Source organism: Podarcis muralis, chromosome 17 (genome assembly GCF_964188315.1).
Source record: "Podarcis muralis chromosome 17, rPodMur119.hap1.1, whole genome shotgun sequence".
NCBI classification, from domain to species: domain Eukaryota; kingdom Metazoa; phylum Chordata; class Lepidosauria; order Squamata; family Lacertidae; genus Podarcis; species Podarcis muralis.
The window spans coordinates 34,347,202-34,368,831 of record NC_135671.1 but is presented as its reverse complement, the minus strand read 5'-3'; the positions used below and the strand labels follow the sequence as shown (position 1 = coordinate 34,368,831).

Sequence of the window (21,630 nt, the reverse complement as noted above, 5' to 3'; positions counted from 1 at the left end):
ATTTTGTTCCATTGCATGAGATGCATCGCAGAAAATTTCAAAACCTTTGTCAATACATGTTGTAAACTGCAACCTATAATGTTTGGTATGTTTAAGGTACATTACCACTCTCTTAAGAGCAGAGAAACATTGTGTAGTAGGCTTTTCCACAAATTTTGCCAGAAAGTGAAAAGCATAAGTTATATCTGGTCTTGAGATTCTTTGAATGAAATTTAGCTTGCCTATAGCAGAACGATACAAAGTTTTGTTAGGAAATGGCTTGTCTTCACCTGTAAAGGTGAAACCACACACCATAGGTGTTTCCTTCCCATTTGCATTTTCTAAACATAGCATTTCAACAAGATCATCAATTTTTGCAGTTTGATGAACCAGAAAAGATCCATTTTTGCCTTTCTCAATTTGCATGGATAAGTAATTTTTAGCTATGCCTAATTCCACTACATCAAATTTCTTCTGTAACTGTGATACCACCTGTTCATATTCCTGTTTAGTTTTTGTAGAAATTAATACGTCATCTACATACACACATATTTTTGTTACAGTTTGCCCTTTCCTTTATGAACACACAATTGTCTGCCTTTCCTTGTGAAAAACCAATATCCAGCAATTCTTTTGCTAAAGTTTGGTGCCAATTCCTTCCACTTTGGTGCAGACCATAAAGGGATTTGTTTAATTTGCATACCAAACCTTCAGCGGCGTCTATGCCTTCAGGAACACGCATAAAAATTTGTTCTTTTAAATCTGCAAACAAATATGCAGTTTTTATATCTAGGTGATAAACGGAATGTCCACGCTGTGATGCATCTTTTAACAAAAGCTTAACTGTTTCATATTTTACGCTTGGTGAATAACACAAATCATAATCTTCGCCTGGAATTTGTTGAAAACCCCTAGCAACTAATCTTGCTTTGTACCTTACAACTTCATTTTTGTCATTCGTTTTAACTCTATAAACCCATTTTGAATCAATAAGTCTCATATCTGGGGTGTGCGGTACAAGAGACCAAGTGTTATACTCTTTTAAAGAAGCTATCTCGGAGTTCATAGCTTTATACCAATTTATAGCTTGGTGCTTAGGTAAATTCTGAACATCATTGTAGCTTTTTGGCTCAAAAACCGCCTTATTGGCATACACAGTATTAAAATGTTCATCTGCAAATCGTTGTGGCTTCTGTCTCTTTCTATCTGAACGTCTCAGTCCAGAAGGAGAGTCAGACTTCTCAGACTTAATGGGACTAAGTGAACTACTAGTTTCAGGTTGTAAATCATCACTGTCAGATTGAAGAGATGCCTGTAGGCTAAGCTCACGGTCAGAAAAATCAAGAGAATCTAACCTCCCCTCAGGTGCCTGTGACTTTAAATCATCAAGCAAATTATCAGATTCAACAGGCTTTTTGTCTTTTTCCATTAATTCAGAAGCACCATTTCCTGCTGCTGCTGCTGCTTCTTCCTCTTCTTCCTCAGTACTATCTATACCGTCAGTATCTTGGAAAGCAGCAACTCCATTCCAATTTACAGTTTGTATCATGCTTCTGGTAATATGAAATTTGCCAGTTGCTGGTATGTAAATTCTGTACGCCCCCTGCTGGTAGCCCATTGATTTTCCCTGAACACTACGCTCACCCAATTTCTGCTTAGCGGGATAATGCATAATTACATCTGAACCCCAAATGCGTAGGTATTTCAGATTAGGGCGTTTTTTAAACAGCTTCTCATAGGGGGTGACATCTAAACCAGAATGATAACTGTGATTTCTAACATAAAACGCATTAAGCGCTTCAGCCCAAAAGTCTTTAGGCAGATTAGCATCATGCAGATACGTTTTAACCCCTGCCTGTAGGTCACGCTGCACAACTTCAACAAGCCCATTTTGCCAGGGACTTCGGGGGCAAGATAACTCATGAGTAGTCCCCTGCGCTTCCAGGAATTTCTCAAAATCCTCAGAAACAAATTCCCCGCCCCGGTCAGAAAATAGGTTCTTAATTGGTTTGTTAAAGTGCGTTTTTACCCAATTGCAAAAAACTTTGTACTTCTCAAATGCTTGTGACTTTTCAGCTATTGCATAAGTCCAACAGTATCTACTATACTGGTCTATCAGAGTAAGCCAGTACTTAGAACCTCCTAATGATGGTGGGAGTGGCCCAACTAAATCACAATGTACACGCTCAAATGGTTCAATTACTTTCCTATCTGAGCACCTACCCTTGCGTGCAACCTTAATCTTATTCTTGCAACAGGATAGACATTGCATAAAGAATTTACATGGTTTTAAGTTGAGGCCATTAACGATATTCTTTGTCTTAATTACATCAGCAAAATTCAGGTGTCCCAGAATTCTGTGCGCCTCATGGACACACCCGGGATGAGGCCTTACATTCCTCAACCCCTGGCTTGAATGTGCTGCTCTGCAATTTATAGGCGATTGGGAGTAGGTGCGAAAATACAGTCTATATAAACCATCAGAGTCCCGGGCATACAATAAACGTTTGTTCCCATCAAAAAACTCACACATTGATTTTAAGAAACGCACAGTTATGCCTTGACGAGCAAAGCACCTTACTGACAATAAATTGTCCACTGACGGGCAGTAAATGCAGTTTGCTATTGTAATGTTTAAAGAGTCAAGTTTAACAGTACCTCTGCCAAGCGACTGCAAGACTTGTGAATTGGCTAAATGTACATTACCAATTTCCTCTTCGAAAGAAATAAACAAGCTTCGATCATTGCAGATGTGCTGAGATGCTCCAGAGTCTATAATAAAAGACTTCCACTTGGCATCTTTAATTCTTTTACGATTTGTAGTCCAAGCATGAAAAGCTCGCGGCTCGTTTCTGTCTTTACTATACGATGTCTGCTGTTGGGCTGACAACCGTGACTGACGAACAGAAACAGACTTGGGAGTACTTTGCTTTCTTTTGGCTCTGCAGTCCTTTGCAAAATGTCCTTGCTTATTGCAGAACCAACAACGCTTTGCAGCTTTAAATGCAGTTGTATCACCACAGGTTTGCATATGGCGTTCCTCATTCTTTCTGGAAATAGGAGTGCTTATGGCACAAGCCTCCCTTCTATCCAACTCGCCCATTAATCTTGCCGTTACCCCTTCCACAGTTAATTGTGCTGGTGGAACAGCAGATATCTGGCTAGCTATACCATCAAAGTCCTCATTAAGGGAACAAAGGATGATAAAAACATACTGAATATCAGGTATCACCATGTCCCTTCGAATTAATTCGCCGCGTATTGCCTCCAGACGTCTCAAGTGTGCTGCCAAATCACCACCAGGCTGCAACTTCGTCTGGTACAACTGCTTGAAAAACGACAATGCAGATGCTGACTCTTTTCTAACATGCACTGCTGCAAGACTGTCCCACATTTCTTTGGCAGTTTTCTTATTTCTTATATAGACTACTTGCTGGTCGCTGACTGCCAAATTAATTATCGCCCTGGCTTTTGCATCTCCTTTCGACCAAGCATTAGTTACAGGGTCAGGAGGGTCATCAGTTACATAGGTCCATACTTCTCTAGAGGTCAAAAGCGCCTCCACCCGAAAAGACCATAAACTATAGTTCTCATCTGTTAGCTGTGGGAAGACCAGAGCCTTCTCAGCTTCAGGAACCCGGTCAACCATTCTGGAACTCTTCCAGACCCACAAAAAATTACACTAACAGGAGAAGGAGTTTTCAAACCTTTCTCAGAGTCCAAAAATATGCAGTCATCCACTCAGCAGCTGGGCCCATAACCAAAGATGTTGGCTATTTGCAGTATGGTAGCGCTGCAGAGAGCTTGCTGGGGAGACCATGCATTAAAAAGGGACTCAAAAATAACAAACAAGGTTTTAATCACAAAAACAAAAACTCCATTTACACTACATACATCAACAACAAACCAGACCCAACCACCAACCCATCCCCCAGGGTAATGGGAGAGCTAGGTGTTGCTCCTTATATACTAAACCCAAATGCTGACACACCTTAATCAAATACAACTCAGCAGCACCTGCTATGTTTCACAGCTGTAAAGCTGGGTCTCGTTATCTTGCTCTGGCCCTTGCTCTGGCCCCTTAAAGACATACACATCGAGTGGAACAATGATGAACCTTTACAAGGTTTTAATAAGAAAAACAAAAACTCCATTTACACTAAATACATTAACAACCAAACCAGACCCAACCACCAACCCAACCCCCAGGGTAATGGGAGAGCTAGGTGTTGCTCCTTATATACTAAACCCAAATGCTGACACACCTTAATCAAATACAACTCAGCAGCACCTGCTATGTTTCACAGCTGTAAAGCTGGGTCTCGTTATCTTGCTCTGGCCCTTGCTCTGGCCCCTTAAAGACATACACATCGAGTGGAACAATGATGAACCTTTACATTTAAAGAAACCATTCAACACAGTACATAACACCAATGATCCCTTGTAACGTGCAAAAGAGGTTGGCATTACTGCAAGAGACCCTAGGCCAGTGTTTCCCAACCTTGTGCCTCCAGATGTTTTTGGCCTACAACTCCCATCATCCCTGACTAGCAAGACCAGTGGCAAGGGATGATGGGAATTGTAGGCCAAAAACAGCTGGAGGCACAAGGTTGGGAAACACTGCCCTAGGCAATGCCACTTGGATCACCTGGAACTCCACTGGTGCCCTAAATGGCCTTGGGTCACTTATGCAGTTGGATTGGCTCAGATTCCTATCCAGCGTTTTGTGAAATACCAAGTTTGCCATTTACAGTGGTGCCTCGCAAGACGAAAAGAATCCGTTCCGCGATTCTCTTCGTCTCGCGGTTTTTTCGTCTTGTGAAGCAACCCCATTAGCGGCTAAGCGGATTAGCGCTATTAGCGGTTTAGCGGCTTAGCGGCTATTAAAGGCTTAGCGGCTTAGCTGCTAAAAGGCTATTAGCGGCTTAGAAAAAGGGGGGGGAGCGAAAAAAAATCGCAAGACTTGCAAGACGTTTTCGTCTTGTGAAGCAAGCCCATAGGGAAAATCGTCTTGCGAAGCAACTCAAAAACGGAAAACCCTTTCGTCTAGCGGGTTTTCCGTCTTGCGAGGCATTCGTCTTGCGGGGCACCACTGTAATCGATCAGAATTGCATGGACCACAAGGCTGTAAGTGATAACACGGGGGGGGGGGGGGGAAGACAGGTGTCAATATGCACCTCTCTACGTCAAAGCATTTTTTAAAAGAAATCCAAACCCATTGATCATCATAACAGTTCCCAGAAAGGAACCTGTGTTAGACCATTGCATTAAAAAACCCCAAACACTCATGGTTATTATGGTAATATACCACATGTCTATCCAAAAACATTTCACACAGTTGAAACAAATCCAGCTATATTTTGAAATCTTTTAACTTTGCTGGTTCCCACCCAAATAATTCTGGGAATTGTGGTTTTAGTGAGGATACAGAGGATTATTTGGCTATCCCCTTCGCAGAACTACAGTTCCCAGAATTATGTGGACCAAGGGAACCTTTACATGTCTACTCAGGAGTAAGCGTCCTTGGTTTGACTTTCCGACAGGTAAGTGGGTATAAGATTGCAGACTAACAGCACAATCTGAACTTTATCTATACACAAAAGGACATCCTGTTGAATTTAATGGGGCTTACTCTCAAGTAAATAGAGTTAGGATTAAGGGTGGAATGCAGATCCTTCTTTAATCTAGAAACCAAGCTATTTGTTTTATCCTTACATAGAGAGCAGTCCAATAAATATTTGCAGAGTCTCATAACCTTTGTACCTCAGACACAATAGGACGCAGGCACAAAAAAAGTTTTCTGGACTGATTGCAAAATTAACTTCAGTATTCAGGCAACCCCTACAGCAACATTGTAAGGTATAGGGGTGGATGATTGCCAGATTTTAACGGAGTAATGTACCACCTGTACATCATTTTCATATAATTCTCTTTCAACAATATACAATCTGTAAATTTCAAGCTCACTTTCCAAAGCCTTATCCAATCCTCAAATTGTATGCTATGACCTATGTCCTGTGCCCACTTGATCATTACTGCTTATTCCAACAGAATATTATACGCCTTCTTTAACAATTTAGAATTATCATTGATGATATCCTTTTGGAATTTGGAAACTGTGTAAGTGAATTCTCTCTTATTATCTTCCTTGAAGATTTCATTTAATTGCCTATAGTGCAGCCAACTCTGAAGATGTTCCTTTATCTCATCATCATCTTTCAATTTCCACTTTCCTTTTTGTTCTACTAATAAATATCTATATGTTGGCCATATTCCTTTCATTGTTAAAGTTCTAAGTGGTAATGCTTTGATAGGTGACAACCACCACGGAGATTTGGATTCCAGTAATTCTTTGTATTTTTCCCATACCCTTATCAGGGACGCGGGTGGCGCTGTGGGTAAAAGCCTCAGCGCCTAGGGCTTGCCGATCGAAAGATCGGCGGTTCGAATCCCCGCAGCGGGGTGCGCTCCCGTTGCTCGGTCCCAGCGCCTGCCAACCTAGCAGTTCGAAAGCACCCCCGGGTGCAAGTAGATAAATAGGGACCGCTTACTGGCGGGAAGGTAAAAGGCGTTTCCGTGTGTGGCTCTGGCTCGCCAGAGCAGCGATGTCACGCTGGCCACGTGACCCGGAAGTGTCTCCGGACAGCGCTGGCCCCCGGCCTCTTGAGTGAGATGGGCGCACAACCCTAGAGTCTGTCAAGACTGGCCCGTATGGGCAGGGGTACCTTTACCTTTTATACCCTTATCAGGGACTTTCTAATTATGTGATTGTGGAATCCTTTGTGTACTTTTGCTTTTCCATACCACAAGTATGAATGCCAACTTAATCTGTTATTGTGTCCTAAATTTTTAGGCAAGTTCTAAGTTTTTGCTTTAAGAAAGGGTATTCTGAGGTCCATATTCCCTCAGCTAGTTCTGTTTTCCATCGGACCCATTGTTTTGAGGTGTCATCTAAAATAAAAGGGATGGCATGTCTTACTTGGTGACAGAGCCTCTGACTTGGGCTCCAGATTGTGGGTGTCCATGACATCACTTGTGCCATCATATGCGTGCGACATGATGTCATGTCACATATGTGCCTTGGGCCAAAGCCTCTGCCTCCTCAGTGGGGTCTTTGATGGGGGTCCCTGTGGCTGTGGACGCACTTCTGGAAGTGCAGCCCAGCTTCTAGAGTGCGTCTACGGCCACAGCAGGCCTCAGGGGAGGCCTCACAGCAGAGGGCTTGGTCTGGTCACAGCAGTGGACCCCTGGAGATTGTGTCTGTGTCATGCTGTGTGACATCACATGTGCAACCCCGGTGGGCACCCACAGTGCAAATTTTGTGGGTGCCAAAGCCCCCAGGGCCCCCCCAGAGATGGTGCCTATCTTTGGAGAGCAATAAAATATAGCTCCAGGCTTGGGATGCTCCAGCCTCCTTTCACTGTGGGGATATACAGGAGTTTGACATTTATTCTGGGCCTTTTGCAGTATGAAGTTTACGGCATGTAATGCCTTAAGAGAGAATATTATGAAAATGATATACAGGTGGAACATGACTCCAGTCAAGCTTGCAAAAATCTATCATCTGCCCGATAACAAATGTTGGAAATGTAAAGAAACTGAAGGTACATTCTTTCACCTTTGGTGGACGTGCCCAAGGATTAAGGCTTTCTGGGAGATGATATATAATGAAATGAAAAAGGTATTTAAATATACCTTCTTGAAGAAACCAGAGGCCTTTCTCTGGGCATTGTGGGCCAATTGGTGCCAAAGAAGGATAGAACTTTCTTTATGTATGCCACGACAGCAGCAAGAATACTTATCGCAAAGTATTGGAAGACACAAGATCTACCCACCCTGGAAGAATGGCAGATGAAAGTGATGGACTATATGGAACTGGCAGAAATGACCGGCAGAATCCGAGACCAGGGAGAAGAGTTGGTGGAAGAAGATTGGAAGAAATTTAAAGACTATCTACAGAAATATTGTAAAATTAATGAATGTTAGAATGATGTCGGATTAAAAGTTAAGTGGTTTTTAGCTATAACGCTATAAGGAATATGAAAAAATGGATTATTAACAGGTAAAAATTTAATGTTACAATATTTTAAGATTAAAGACTAGGATAAACAAAGAGGGAAAGGATTTGCTGAACTAACAAGTTGAATTGGAATACAAAAAGGGAGGTGTGAGGAGGTCCGGGAAACAAGCAAATGAAAGATAAGTGATGGAAAGATGGAATTGTTTTTTAACTATTTTTATTTTGTATTTTTCTTTTTCTTTTTTTCTTTTTTCATTTTGTAATATTTTGAAAATTTCAATAAATATCTTTAATATATAGCTCCAGGCTTGGGATGCTCCAGCCTCCTTTCACTGTGGGGAGATACAGGAGTTTGGCATTTATTCTGGGCCTTTTGCAGGAAACAAATAAAATTAACCCCCCCCCCACTTTCGTATCTAGTTGAGTGGGGTCTAAACTGGGAATGATTGGAACAGTAGTTTTGGTAGATCATTGTTTTTACCATTGCTAATCTGTCTGGGAGGGTGACATGGGTTTTGCTCATTGTTTTACAAATTTTGAAGAATTGTCCGCCATACAAGGGGATAGTTTTGTGAATACAGTCTGTTAAGGTTTCTTACAGTCATACCTCAGGTTAAAGTAGCTTCAGGTTGAGCGTTTTCAGGTTGCGTTCCGTGGCGACCCATAAGTAACAGAACGGGTTACTTCTGGGTTTTGCCATTCGGGCATGCGCAGACACTCAAAATGACGTCACGCGCATGCGCAGAAGCAGCGAATCACAACCCGCACACCCGCAGATGCGGGTTGCGTTCTGCTCAGGATGCAAACGGAGCTCCGGAATGGATCCTGTTCGCATCCAGAGGTACCACTGTACAGTGGTACTGCAGTTTACGAACTTAATCCGTTCCTGAAATCCGTTCTTAAACCGAAGCCATTCTTAAACCAAGGCGCACTTTCCCTAATGAGGCCTCCCGCCACCAGTGCCCTTCCACCGTTTGGCTTCCATTCGTAGACCGAGGTAAAGTTCACAATCCGGAACACTACTTCCAGTTTTGCGGAATTCATAAACCGAATACTTCATTAACAGGGCTGTTCGTAAACCGAGGTATGACTGTAATTCCTAAACATCTATGCTTTGTGTGACAGAGTCTAATGCCTGTGAATTCTGTGGATATTTTTGATTCTTGGGTGAGACAATGAAGCATAAAGCTTCGGATTGTGACAAACTAACCTGCAAAACTGTTAAGCTTTCACAGTATTTCTGCTCCCGTTTTCAGCAGGTCAGGTGTCACAATAATTAAATCAACAGCAAATAGCCCGATTGTATAGTTTTGGTTCCCAACCTGTATTCCTCTGATGTCTGTATTCCTTTGATGTCAGAACAAGCTATATGCCTTGTTCTGAGGCATATAGCTAATGGTTCTAAAGCTAGGATGAACAAAAAGGGAGGGTGTACCCCAATACACATTTCCCTTGGAGTAAGCACCCCCATAATGAATTCAGGTGGGATTACTTCTGAGTAGACATGCATAGGATTCTACTGTTAGATGGTGTCTGGTGGGAAAGATATCAGGTTGCAGCAAGGCTGGCTGGGACAATGGGCCACTCTCCTTTCGAAAATGAAAAGCCAGCAACTATTGAAATCCAAGGGAGAGAGCCTATTACGTATTTCTTTGTCCAAGAAAGCCTTGCTGCAACCTGATATCCCTTTACACTGGGCATAATCAAATGCCTCTTTCTTTCAATTTTAAGGCTGTTACACACAGATTTCAGACCACCCTTCCCATCGTACTCAGAAAATGTCCATCTCCTCTCTCCTAGTCTCCTTTTAAAAAATATTATTTGCTAAATCCAGCTTGAAGAGGTTTTGATTTACTCAAAGACAGGCACAGTGACTTGTGGTTTTCCTTTTTTTGTCCTAGTAAAAGTATTGTTTTACTATTGCTGCATGGAATTTTCTAAATGACCGGCATTGCTACTTGTGATTTTCCGCTTTGTATCAATTTATTGGGTTTTTACACCACTCTATTCCTTGTACATTTCTCCTGTTCCGATTCCTCAATGAATATGATGGCCTTGTTCATTGTGGATACCTTAGAAATGGCTTCATGAATGCCAAAGTCCTATCCTGCTCCACAGAATTGGCAGTTCTTCAACCAGTCTTGATTCCGTTCCCTAGAACAGCAGCTTCAGCTGCAGACAGTCGCATGTGTTTAATGCTTATCCCCATGGCATTAAAAGAAAAACCACCTGCTGGTTCTAAACATCCATGTTTGTGTGTATGAGTGTGTGTGTGTGTGCGCGCGCGCATGAAAAAGCATTCACACGAATTAATAAGAAAGAGATACCATTTAACTAAAAGGGGCAGAATTTTAATCACTCAGTTCCCATATCCTTGCTTCTCAATGCAATATTTAAAATATTTTCTTTTGCCGTTTCCTTTATGAGGTCCATGCAACTGTTTGGATTATTTACATAGATAAGGAAGGACATTTCTCTTTGTCTCCACCAGCCCCTCTGCAGGTAACATTAGATAGTAAATGTCGCTGGGTGTCTTTGAGTCGCAGCTATGTTACAATTAACACCACCTTGATCCTCTGTGAAATTAAATTTTCTCCCATTTTCCGAAAGGGAAATAGTTACGGTCGGTGTACATACAGTATTAAGTTTCAGAAGTCAGCACAAGAGATGTAGTAGCAAAATACAGCAGGCAGAAAAGAGCCTCTGGCAATTTGTAATGCTGAGGTAGGGACGCGGGTGGCGCTGTGAGTTAAACCACAGAGCCTAGGGCTTGCTGATCAGAAGGTCAGCGGTTCGAATCCCTGTGACGGGGTGAGCTCCCGTTGCTCGGTCCCTGCTCCTGCCAACCTAGCAGTTCGAAAGCACATAAAAGTACAAGTATATAAATAGGTACCACTCTGGCGGGAAGGTAAACGGCATTTCCGTGTGCTGCTCTGGTTCGCCAGAAGCAGCTTCGTCATGCTGGCCACATGACCCGGAAGCTGTACGCCGGCTCCCTCGGCCAATAAAACGAGATGAGCGCCGCAACCCCAGAGTCGGCCACGACTGGACCTAATGGTCAGGGGTCCTTTAATGCTGAGGTAGGGGAGTATTACAGATTCCTCAGCCTGCAGTTGTGGCAGCTCAGGCTGTGAGAACAGGCATTTTATAAGCACAAAAGAGTGTCCTCCTTTCATCTGTGAAATATCAGGAGGGGTATGCCCCCCGCAGCTAAAGTTTGGATCACCAAGTTCCATGCCTGAAGAGGAAACATACAAAACAGACAGAAGTTGTTGCAGTCTGAAGGGGCCATTTTGTCATGCCATGGAGTTGCAAAGAGCAGATTGCACTACAATGTTACTTTCCCTTGTCCCAGATTTGCAGCCAAGGGGAGGTATGGCTCTGCTTCCAGTAACTTCACTGTCTTTCTGGCCTTGACTGGAAAGCATGTGAATTGGATGGGGAACAAGAACCACAGCTGCACCCTGTGATGGGAGGGGGCGGGGCGTTTTGTAGGAACCTGGCACACTCAGGGACATTCTTCTCTGACTTTTCAACTAATATAATCAGTCTTGAGACCCTTAGCGTGTGGGAAAACAATGGGATATATGCCGGCAGGACTCACTTTCCCAGTTGCTTAGCAGAAGCAGAACTACGCATTGCCTTTGGGCAAAGATCTGTTTCCAAAAACACGATTGTTAAGGTAACACAGGTGAAAAGGGTAAGGTAGCTTTTAGGGGAGAATCAGTGGACAAAACTGATGGGTACTTTATCTGCCCTGTGTCTACTTATTATCTCTTGCAAATATTCTAGTACCAGGGATTACCACATTTTGTTCCTTATTGGTTTGGATATGTTACGCTGAATGTTATTAAAATATTAGTTCTGTACTTGTGTGGTCTTCCACATCCCACACCCTCTTCATCGTGGGTTAAACCACAGAGCCTAGGACTTGCCGATCAGAAGGTTGGTGGTTTGAATCCCCATGATGGGGTGAGCTCCCATTGCTCTGTCCCTGCTCCTGCCAACCTAGCAGTTCGACAGCACGTTAAAGTGCAAGTAGATAAATAGGTACCACTCTGGCGGGAAGGTAAACGGCGTTTCCGTGCGCTGCTCTGATTCGCCATAAGCGGCTTAGTCATGCTGGCCACATGACCCGGAAGCTGTACACCGGCTCCCTCGGCCAATAAAGCGAGATGAGCGCCGCAACCCCAGAGTCGGCCACAACTGGACCTAATGGTCAGGGGTCCCTTTACCTTTACACCATACCCTCCAACATTTCTCCGGTGGAAATAGGGACATCCTAAGGAAAAGCGGGGCATTCTGAGATCAAATCAGAAACCGGGACAGTTTCTGTAACTCTGGGATTGTCCCTGGAAAATAGGGATACTTGGAGGGTCTGATACCGGCATAACTTGTAAACTGCCCTGTGATCTTCAGATAGAGGGTGATGTATAAATTTAATAAATGCTAACAATAATATTAAATAATAACTTTCCCTTAGCTGACACAAGGAGATAGGCTGGGACAAGTTATCTACACGGACTTAAAGCCAGATCAGTGGGGTGGGGAAAAGTACATTACAGCCTAATTTCTCCCAGCCAATGTATTTGGGGGGCTAGGATTGCACCCTAAATTAGTGATTTGCATAAACGAAGAAAGATCCCTGCATGTATGAAGGTATTTCGGTGCACTGGCATGTACTACAATAGGGCTGATTTCTTTGTACGTCTTCTGGGTGGAGACTGAATATTATGGGGGCAGCTCTCCCTGTGCTGTTGCTGGCAGGATATTTCTCTGGCATTCTTGCCACTGTGCGGACAGTAATGGAAATACAGGTCTTGGACATGGTAGAATGGATCTGAAAGCATCTATAATAAAGTCAGCAGGCAGGAGTGTACAGTGGCAAAACAGGGGGATCCCAGGAGACTTACTCTAACAGACACAGCTGACTTTATGATGTAAGCTCATAACAGTGGCGGGTTCTATATTGTATCCTGCTGTATGATTGGATGCCTGTGAGCCACTCAGCAATAAACATTTATTTACGTTGTTATCATTATAACTCATTTACAGTCATGACAAAACTCAGGGTTTTTTAAAAACAACACCAACATGCAGAATATAATCTAAATCAATGCAGAAGCTATTCTTGCACAAGCTTTATTGATATAAACTGCAAAAATGTATTTAGCATAGTTAAGGTTTTACCTCTATCTTCAGTATATTTTATTTTATTGCTATGGCTAGTGGCTGATGCAAATAAAGATTCTTCTGATATGATCTTGCACAAACTTAACTTTTGCACAAATTTTGCCGTCTCCAAAATATAAATGCTAGAAACTTGGTGGAGGAAGCAGAAACTGGAAGAATGACAGTGTGTGACAACCTTACCCCCCCCCCCCGAAATGTAAGGTACCCCTTTGCGGTGAGTTTTTTTTTACCTCTTTTCCTGTAGCTAACAGCAATGTCACCTTCTATAGACATTTAATGGGAGTGGCTAAAACAAGGTCAATAACATTCGGGTCTTCCTTTTAAAAAAATCTCAACAATTTTTGGGGTGTCCTGGTTTTTACTTTTTTAAATATGGCAACCCTAAAGGCACATTGGCATTAGAGGAAATTTATGTGCATGCCATGAGACGCCTCACTTGCTCCTTTTTGCAGATTCCCATCGCTATTGAAGGCACAAAAACGGACCGCTGCCCATCTTAGCCACCTCTGAACTTGCAGACCTGCAAACAATTCGGTTCTCTCCCGCAGCCGTCTGACAAATGCTGATTTTCCTCTTGCCATGCACTTATTTTTTAAAATCCCGTTTGCTTAAAAATGAATGAATGAATGAATGAATGCAGGGCCGGATTTAAGTTTGATGAGGTCCAGCTGTCCTTTGTCAACAACAAACTGTCGCTGTTTTTTGTGTTGAATATATGCTATATGATATGGTAATTTATGGACCTAATATGGTAATTTATGGACCTAATAAAAGCCATTTGCACATAATAATATGTATTTTTGTCAAAGTAATTGTTGACAGGAAATACAATTAAGAAAAAGTATATTAATAGTGAAATAATTATTATTACATCCAGGGGTTTTTTTCCTTTTATTTTTTTTGCCCCCCCCCCCGAAACCCCCCAAGCTATAGCTTGTTTAGCTTATACGTAAATCCGGCACTGAATGAATGACGCTCTTTAGAGCAGCTTAATACTAAAACCGCTTTAAAAAATACAAACCAAACAAAAAGCACCGGTACCTAAATGTTATACTACATTTCCCATGGTGCACCGCGGTGGCGTTGCAACCCCGGCGCCTCGGCCATCGTCACGTGATTCGCGTGCAGTATTCTTGGCCCCCCCCCTTTTTTTTAATAAACCACGTGAGACTGTGGAAAGCAGGAAAGACCTTCCGGGGCAGCATGTTGCAAAGGATAGTGGTGAGGGGCAAGTGCACGTGGGTGGGGCTTGGAGGGTGGGTGCACCAGGGACTGTGGGTGCAGTAGTGAGGAAGGGGGGGCGGTGGAAGGGGCAGCCCCCACCCCACCCCGAGAACCACCCCTTGCATAGATTTCTCCTGCCTCAAGCGCCTCCTGGAGCTCCCACCCGCCGGTCTCCTCGAAGGCAAGGAAGCGATCCGAGCCTTGCACCCGCGGGCGGAGCGCCTCCTTTTCCACAGCTGCTCTCTAGCCTCCTCTGCAACCTCAGAGGCGGAATATGAAGGCGGTGGTGGCAGCCCCTTCCTCAGCCTTTTGCCCCCCTCTCCCATAGTCGAAGGCCCCTTTAAACTGGAAGTACCATTTGAAGCTGCTGCGGGGGACAGATGTTTAACAGACTTAATTTGAATAATAATAATAATATTTATACCACAGAGCCCAGGAGTTGCTGATCAGAAGGTTTGTGGTTCGAATCCCCGTGACGGGGTGAGCTTCCGTTGCTCAGTCCCAGCTCCTGCCAACCTAGCAGTTCGGAAGCACAAAGTGCAAGTAGATAAATAGGTACCGCTCCAGTGGGAAGGTAAACGGCGTTTCCGTGCACTGCTCTGGTTCGCCAGAAGCGGCTTAGTCATGCTGGCCACATGACCCGGAAGCTGTATGCCGGCTCCCTCGGCCAAGAAAGCGAGATGAGCGCCGCAACCCCAGAGTCGGTCATGACTGGACCTAATGGTCAGGGGTCCCTTTACCTTTACCATTTGAAGCTGCTGCGGGGGGTAGATGTTGAAAAGACTTAATTTTAATAATAATAAAATTTTTTTATTTATATCCCGCCCTCCCCAGCCAAAGCTGGGCTCAGAGTGGCTAACAACAGTAAAATAATACAGCATTCTAAAATCAGTTCATTATAAAATCAGTTAGAATAGACTTTTTAATTTCCCCCACGCTTCCACTTTTAATTCGTATGCACGAGGCGGTTTACAAGCTGAAGCAGCAGCAAAATATACAACACCACACATAACAACCCATGCATTTTGTCCAATCCCGTTTTTCCAACCCATCTAAACCAGGAGGGCCGAGATTGAGGAAGCCTGGACTAGAGTTGGGGTCCCTTCCAACTCCATGCTTCTTTGATTCTAGTCACCAAACGCAAAGTGTTGTCTTCGAAGACAAACTCATGGGGATATATGCTAGCCTGCCATGTAAGTGCGACAGCTGGTTGCGCTGTGTGTGAAGTGTTTCAAATAAAAGACTGATGGGTACGTGTTGCTGTTCTCTCATGAAAGTAGAGTGCCACACCTTTCCTTGGCTTTCTTTGACCTGGTATCCCTGCTGAGTCCTGCCTCTACACTCACAGATGCTAAAAGCAGTGTATTCTCCTCCTTTTCCCTCTGAGCATGAGGGCGCAGAGGTCAACGTGGCAGTGAATTTGAAAGGGTGTTAATGAAAGGGCACCTTTAATGGAGGATTGCAGAGGAGCTGCTGGTGGTTATTGACAGTGGTGAGTGTCTGTCTGTTTGGTAACCGGCCTTCTCTCTGCCTGCAGCACCCTTTGCGGCTGGGAAGCCATGTCCTCTCTGTGGCTCGGAGCCTCCACCAGTCTCCCCGGAGTCACATCCCTCTCATTCCCATTGTAGTGGAGCAAACGGTAAGCACAGGGGAGGGGAGGGAGGTCCTCCTCTTTATCAACATATTTTTGGGAAAGGGAGCAGACTAGGAATTGCAAAGTCTGAAATCACTTATAACAGGTGGTTGTGGCGGTGGCTGGCAGTTAGCGTCAGGCTCATAGCAGTAATTTGTTAAGGGTTGTGCTACTTTGCAGGCCCATCGATGCAAAAACTACAGAGACCTAACTACAAGCAGACAGATTACATTTAATAGTATGCAATTGCATTTAAAGGCTCTTAAGAAAAATCTCCCTAAGGGTGGATGATTTTTTAATTTTAATTATTTTTGGTTGTGACAGTCAAAGTGTCAGGGATGGAGTTTGTGGAGACCAGAATCACGGTGCAGCCGTGTTTTAAGTCCCCTAATTTATGAGTCTGCCTTCTGTTGATGCGTGCCTTGGTTTTTATCAGCATGCAACTGTTCCAGTGCTCTTAGAACCATGCTAAAGAAAGCTTCCAGCAAGCTGTTTCCTTCGTATGAGACTGGAGGTCCTTCCCTCTGAAATATGCTGGGACTTTCCTCCTCCACCAGCACCGAATCCCAGGCCTTGAGGGTACTTGTGCTGATCTTCTCTCTGTTTCAGGGTCGTGGCGAGCGAGCTTATGACATCTACTCCCGCCTTCTGAGAGAGCGCATTGTCTGTGTCATGGGTCCAGTAAGTACACAAACTCCTTCTGCAGCGAGGCAAATGGGTCCTCTGACACAGTGTGTCCATGTGTAATAATAATAATAATAATAATAATAATAATAATAATAATAATAATTATTATTATTATTATTATTATTATTATTATTATTATTATTATCCCCTGCCCATCTGGCTGGGTTTCCCCAGCCACTCTGGGCGGCTTCCAATAAAAGATTTAAAATACATTAAAACATCAGTCATTATAAACTTCCCTAAACAGGGCTACCTTCAGATGTTTTCTAAAAGTCAGATACCGTATTTTTCGCCCCATAGGGCGCACCAGCCCATAAGGCGCACCTAGTTTTTTTGGGGGGAAATAAAGAAAAAAAATTATTCCCCCCCCCCCCAAGGCGCGAGGCTGGGGCGGAGGAAGCCCGAGCTTCCCCCAACCCCAGCCCCCAGAACAGGCTGCTCTTTGCAAGCCGTGGGAGCCCTCCCGCAGCTTGCGCAGAGCTACCCGAAGCCCGGGCGCAACTGCTCAGCGCGCCCGGGCTTTGGGATGCAGGCATCTCTGCGCAAGCCTTGGGAGCCTGGCAGGAACTCCCGTGGGCTCCCACGGCTTGCAGATAGCTTCCTGAAGCCTGGAGAGCGAGAGGGGTCGGTGCGCACTGACCCCTCTCACTCTCCAGGCTTCAGCGAAAGCCTGCATTCGCCCCATAGGACGCACACACATTTCCCCTTCATTTTTGGAGGGGGAAAAGTGCGTCCTATAGGGCGAAAAATACGGTAGTTGTTTATTTCCTTGGCATCTGAAGGGAGGGCATTCCACAGGGCGGGCGCCACTACTGAGAAGGCCCTCTGCCTGGTTCCCTGTAACCTCACTTGTCGCAGTGAGGGAACCGCCAAATGACCCTGAGAGGAGGACCTCAGTGTCCGGGCTGAATGATGGGGGTGGAGATGCTCCTTCAGGTATACTTGACTTCAGGTATATATTGACTTGAGCAGGAGGTGGGTTTCCTGCAGCAAGGAGTTCCCCTGCTTCTCATCCACTGCCTTGCATTCCCCATCTACAGATTGATGACAACGTTGCGAGCTTGGTTATTGCACAGCTACTTTTCCTGCAGTCGGAAAGCAACAAGAAGCCCATCCACATGTACATCAACAGCCCAGGTGAGAGGCAGCGAAAAGCACAGAGTGACATCAGAGCTGCTTCCCTACAGAATCTCCTCTCTCACACCTTATCCTTAATGTCACTTGGGTGTTTAAAAAAAGAAATAGCTTAAGAAGGCATGCTGTGCCTAAATTTGGGGACCGCTAGTGACTTCTCGGTTCCCTCCGTAGGTGGTGCGGTAACATCTGGACTGGCTATCTACGACACCATGCAGTACATCCTGAACCCCATTTGCACATGGTGTGTGGGGCAGGCAGCTAGCATGGGCTCCCTGCTATTGGCTGCGGGCTCACCAGGCATGCGCCACTCTCTGCCCAACTCCCGCATAATGATCCACCAGCCTTCAGGTGGGGCACGGGTAAGTCAAACCCTTCTGCTGCTGCTTTCTCTTGCAGGGGCCACACCACCTTCTCTAGCCAGCACCCTGTCTTGATGCTTTCCTGGACAAATTGCTCCCTGGGATGTGGGGTGCGAATCCCTGCCTTGGGGGCGCAGGTGGCACTGTGGTCTAAACCACTGAGCCTCTTGGGCTTGCTGATCAGAAGGTCAGCGGTTCGAATCCCTGCAGTGGGGTGAGCTCCTGCTGCCCTGTCGCAGCTTCTGCCAACCTAGCAGTTCGAAAGCATGCCAGTGCAAGTAGATAAATAGGTACCACTGCGGCGGGAAGGCAAACGGCGTTATCGTCCGCTCTGGTTTCTGTCACGGTGTCCCGTTGCGCCAGAAGCGATTTAGTCATGCTGGCTACATGACCTGGAAAACTGTCTGTGGACAAACGCCGGCTCCCTCAGCCTGAAAGCGAGATGAGCGCCTTTGACTGAACTTAAGCGTCCAGGGGTCCTTTACTTTACATTTACCCTTCCTCTGCATTCCCCCAGTGCTCGCTGGTGAGTGAATGACCTCAGCAGATGACAGGCTATAATTTCCCACTGACTCTCTGACTCCTGACTTCCAGGGTCAGGCTACAGACATTGCCATCCAGGCCGAGGAGATCCTCAAGCTGAAGAAGCAGATCAATGCCCTCTATGCCAAGCACACCAAGCAATCCCTGGATGTGATTGGTAAGAAGCATCGGAGCCATAAGGTGGGGCAGGGAGACAAAACCTTGTGTGCCAGGGGAGGTATCTAGTATTCGGACAAGGGAGAGGGAGGCCATATGCTTGTTCCAGGCTCCAGTTTGGATCTGTTCCTTCCTTGGACACCACTGTGGTGAGATAAAGCTTTCTGTCCCAGTGCAGGCTCTGAAGGCACCTGAAGCCAAGCAAGTCTGAGTCTCATCAGTGTCTGGGTGGGTGGCCACCTGAGATCCACATGTATGTCAGCTTGAATTCCATGGAGGAAGAAAGGCAGGGTATAAACCAGAGAAGCGGAACCTGTGACCCTTCAGAGATTTTGGCCCCAGCCAGTGTGATGATATGAACTGTGGTCCAACATCTGTAGGGCTGCAGATTCCCTTTGATGAAAAGGCAAATAAATAAAACAAGAATTCCTTCTGTAATAACACAATTTCCTTTTAAATATATATATTTTTTAATTTTTTAATTAAGATTTTCCCATAAGACAGCTACATTACAACTACAGAAGATGCAAATTGAATTACTCTTAACAGCAGTTATTGGTCCTTAGCACCCACAGAGGACAGTAGCTCCTCCCAGCTCTCACCTGGGATCTTTTTTCTCCTCCCAGTCTTTCACCCTGGGAGACTGACATTTCTCTCTCTCTCTCTACCAGCTCCCTCCCTGGTCAGCCTTGAGAGGTGCTGTCAGATGATTAATTGGGCCGGGTGGGGTCAGGGCTGGACTTGCGTTTGTGCATTGATTCTATTAGTATGTAAACAAATAATCCTGGAAGACTAAGTAAGGGTTAGTCCTTGCAGTGTCTACCCATGGATGCTTAAGGTGCAGAATGGCAGTGGAGAGGGAAGTTGGGATGGAGCAGGGAGACTCTGAAGGCCTCCTGAACTCAGTAGGGCTTTCTCCCTGGTATGTGGGCTTGCACTTTTTGGTGTTCTTCCACGTTTATGTATTAAGCCTTTACGTGTCCTTAACCCTCACAGAAGCTGCCATGGAGAGAGATCGTTACATGAGCCCAGTCGAAGCCCAGGAATTTGGCATCTTGGACAAGGTGCTTGTTCATCCTCCGCATGATGGGGAAGATGAGCCGGAACTGGTTCAAAAAGAGGCTCCTCCTGCCCCTGCTCCCACCTCTTCCTCAGCTGAACCCTGAGGGATCAACGACTTCCTCGGATGCTTGTCGTGTCAGGAATTATTTCTGCAGCGCCAGCACTCTGAAGTGAGGACGGTGTTACCTCCCCAGGCTGGTTGGTTGGAGTCCTTGGAATTATTTGGGGATGTCTCCCCTTAGCAGGCCTTCTCTTAGTGGAGGGTCCCACAAGTAGCTGGCCAGCTGTGTTTACAGGAGCTGGTCTCTGCCATTTTCTCCTCAGCTGATCCAGTTTCCTTCTCGCTCCTCCAGTTGCACCATTGTATAAGAGAGTGATGTTTTTAAATTAAACTTAGACCTCTGTGATGTGGGTGTTCTTTTTTTCCTTGGTTTTCTAACTGAAAGGCTATTGGCAGCAGATCTTGAGGTTCCCTCAACTTATGGGCCCATTGTTTATATCAGGTAGAAGTCCCATAGTCCATAGCATTGGCTTGTGGGAGATAATTTTGCTGGCTGTTGCAGAAGTGTGGCACGGCCAGTTTGCCGAAACATTATCTCTGCCAGGTAACCCAGAAGACTGTGTTTCCAACACCTTCCTCATAGACCTTGTCCTGCCATCTAGCTCTTCTGCAGCCACACAATATGGAGGAGGCCCAGGATGGTCCACATACATCTCTATGCCACATCCATGCATACTCATGGCTTTCTTAGTTCTAGTTACAGGCAAGTAGCCGTGTTGTTCTGCCGTAGTCTAAACAAAATTTAAAAATTCCTTCCAGTAGGGTCTGGTGACTTCTGTTTCAGTGTATCTGAAGAAGTGTGCATGCACACGAAAGCTCATACCAATAACAAACTTAGTTGGTCTCTAAGGTGCTACTGAAAGGAATTTTTTTACATGGCTTTCATACGCAGTGGTAACTGATGCACGCACAGATTTCTTGGCTTTGCCGGTGCAACACAGTCACAGTCAAATGGGAAGCAAAATTAGGAAGGGCAGGGGAAGCCGATTGCTTCTTTCTTTGCTCTTACGGCGCCATCCTCCATTCTCCCTGCATGTAAGCACATCGCAATGGAGAAGTGGTGATTAAAAAAGGTGATTCTGCTTGCTTGGCTGTGTCCTGCACGATGCAAGGAAGATTCTCCAGAGCTGCTGTAGAGACCACTGGCCCAGAGGTGATAGATGGAAGTGTGAGTTGGGGGAGTTTGCTGCTGCGGCCCCCAAAAAGTATTCCCCCCCACAAGACAATGACACCAAACTCTTGCAAAAGATAACTGATGTGCATGTTCAAGAGCAAATATTTCCAGAGAGAATGGAAAGCAGATATCTGAGCAGGACTCGGAACACTAGGAGGTGGTTTGCAACTGGGCTGAGAAGCAGTCCCAGGGTTCGCATGGGCACCCATCACTGAAAACTACTATTTTAGTAATCTAATCAGAGGGGGTGGTGGTCACCATCTTAATAAAAGATTTTCGCATTGCAGGGGGTTGGACCAGATGACCCTCGTGGTTCCTTCCAATTCCACAATTCTGTGGTTCTCGCAATGTTTCAGAAGGGAACCTGTGTCTCAGAAATTGTGGGTTGGCTCTGGGAATCAA

At 45.1% G+C, this 21,630-nt stretch overlaps 1 protein-coding gene across 3 annotated transcripts; it reads left to right on the top strand.

Annotated features, from left to right (window-relative positions):
• Positions 1–14,344: 14,344 nt before the first annotated feature.
• Positions 14,345–20,400, top strand: CLPP (caseinolytic mitochondrial matrix peptidase proteolytic subunit). 3 transcript variants are annotated; one of them, XM_028712676.2, is made up of 7 exons: positions 14,345–14,413; positions 15,954–16,055; positions 16,659–16,730; positions 17,777–17,873; positions 18,045–18,232; positions 18,827–18,932; positions 19,928–20,400. In XM_028712676.2, the coding sequence occupies exons 1-7, from the start codon at positions 14,396–14,398 to the stop codon at positions 20,095–20,097; spliced, it is 753 nt and encodes a 250-aa protein (XP_028568509.1). In that variant the 5' UTR covers positions 14,345–14,395; the 3' UTR covers positions 20,098–20,400. The 3 variants fall into 3 exon arrangements, with proteins under 3 accessions (XP_028568509.1, XP_028568510.1, XP_077777146.1); XM_077921020.1 differs by lacking the exon at positions 14,345–14,413 and adding an exon at positions 15,580–15,609; XM_028712677.2 differs by lacking the exon at positions 16,659–16,730.
• Positions 20,401–21,630: the final 1,230 nt, after the last annotated feature.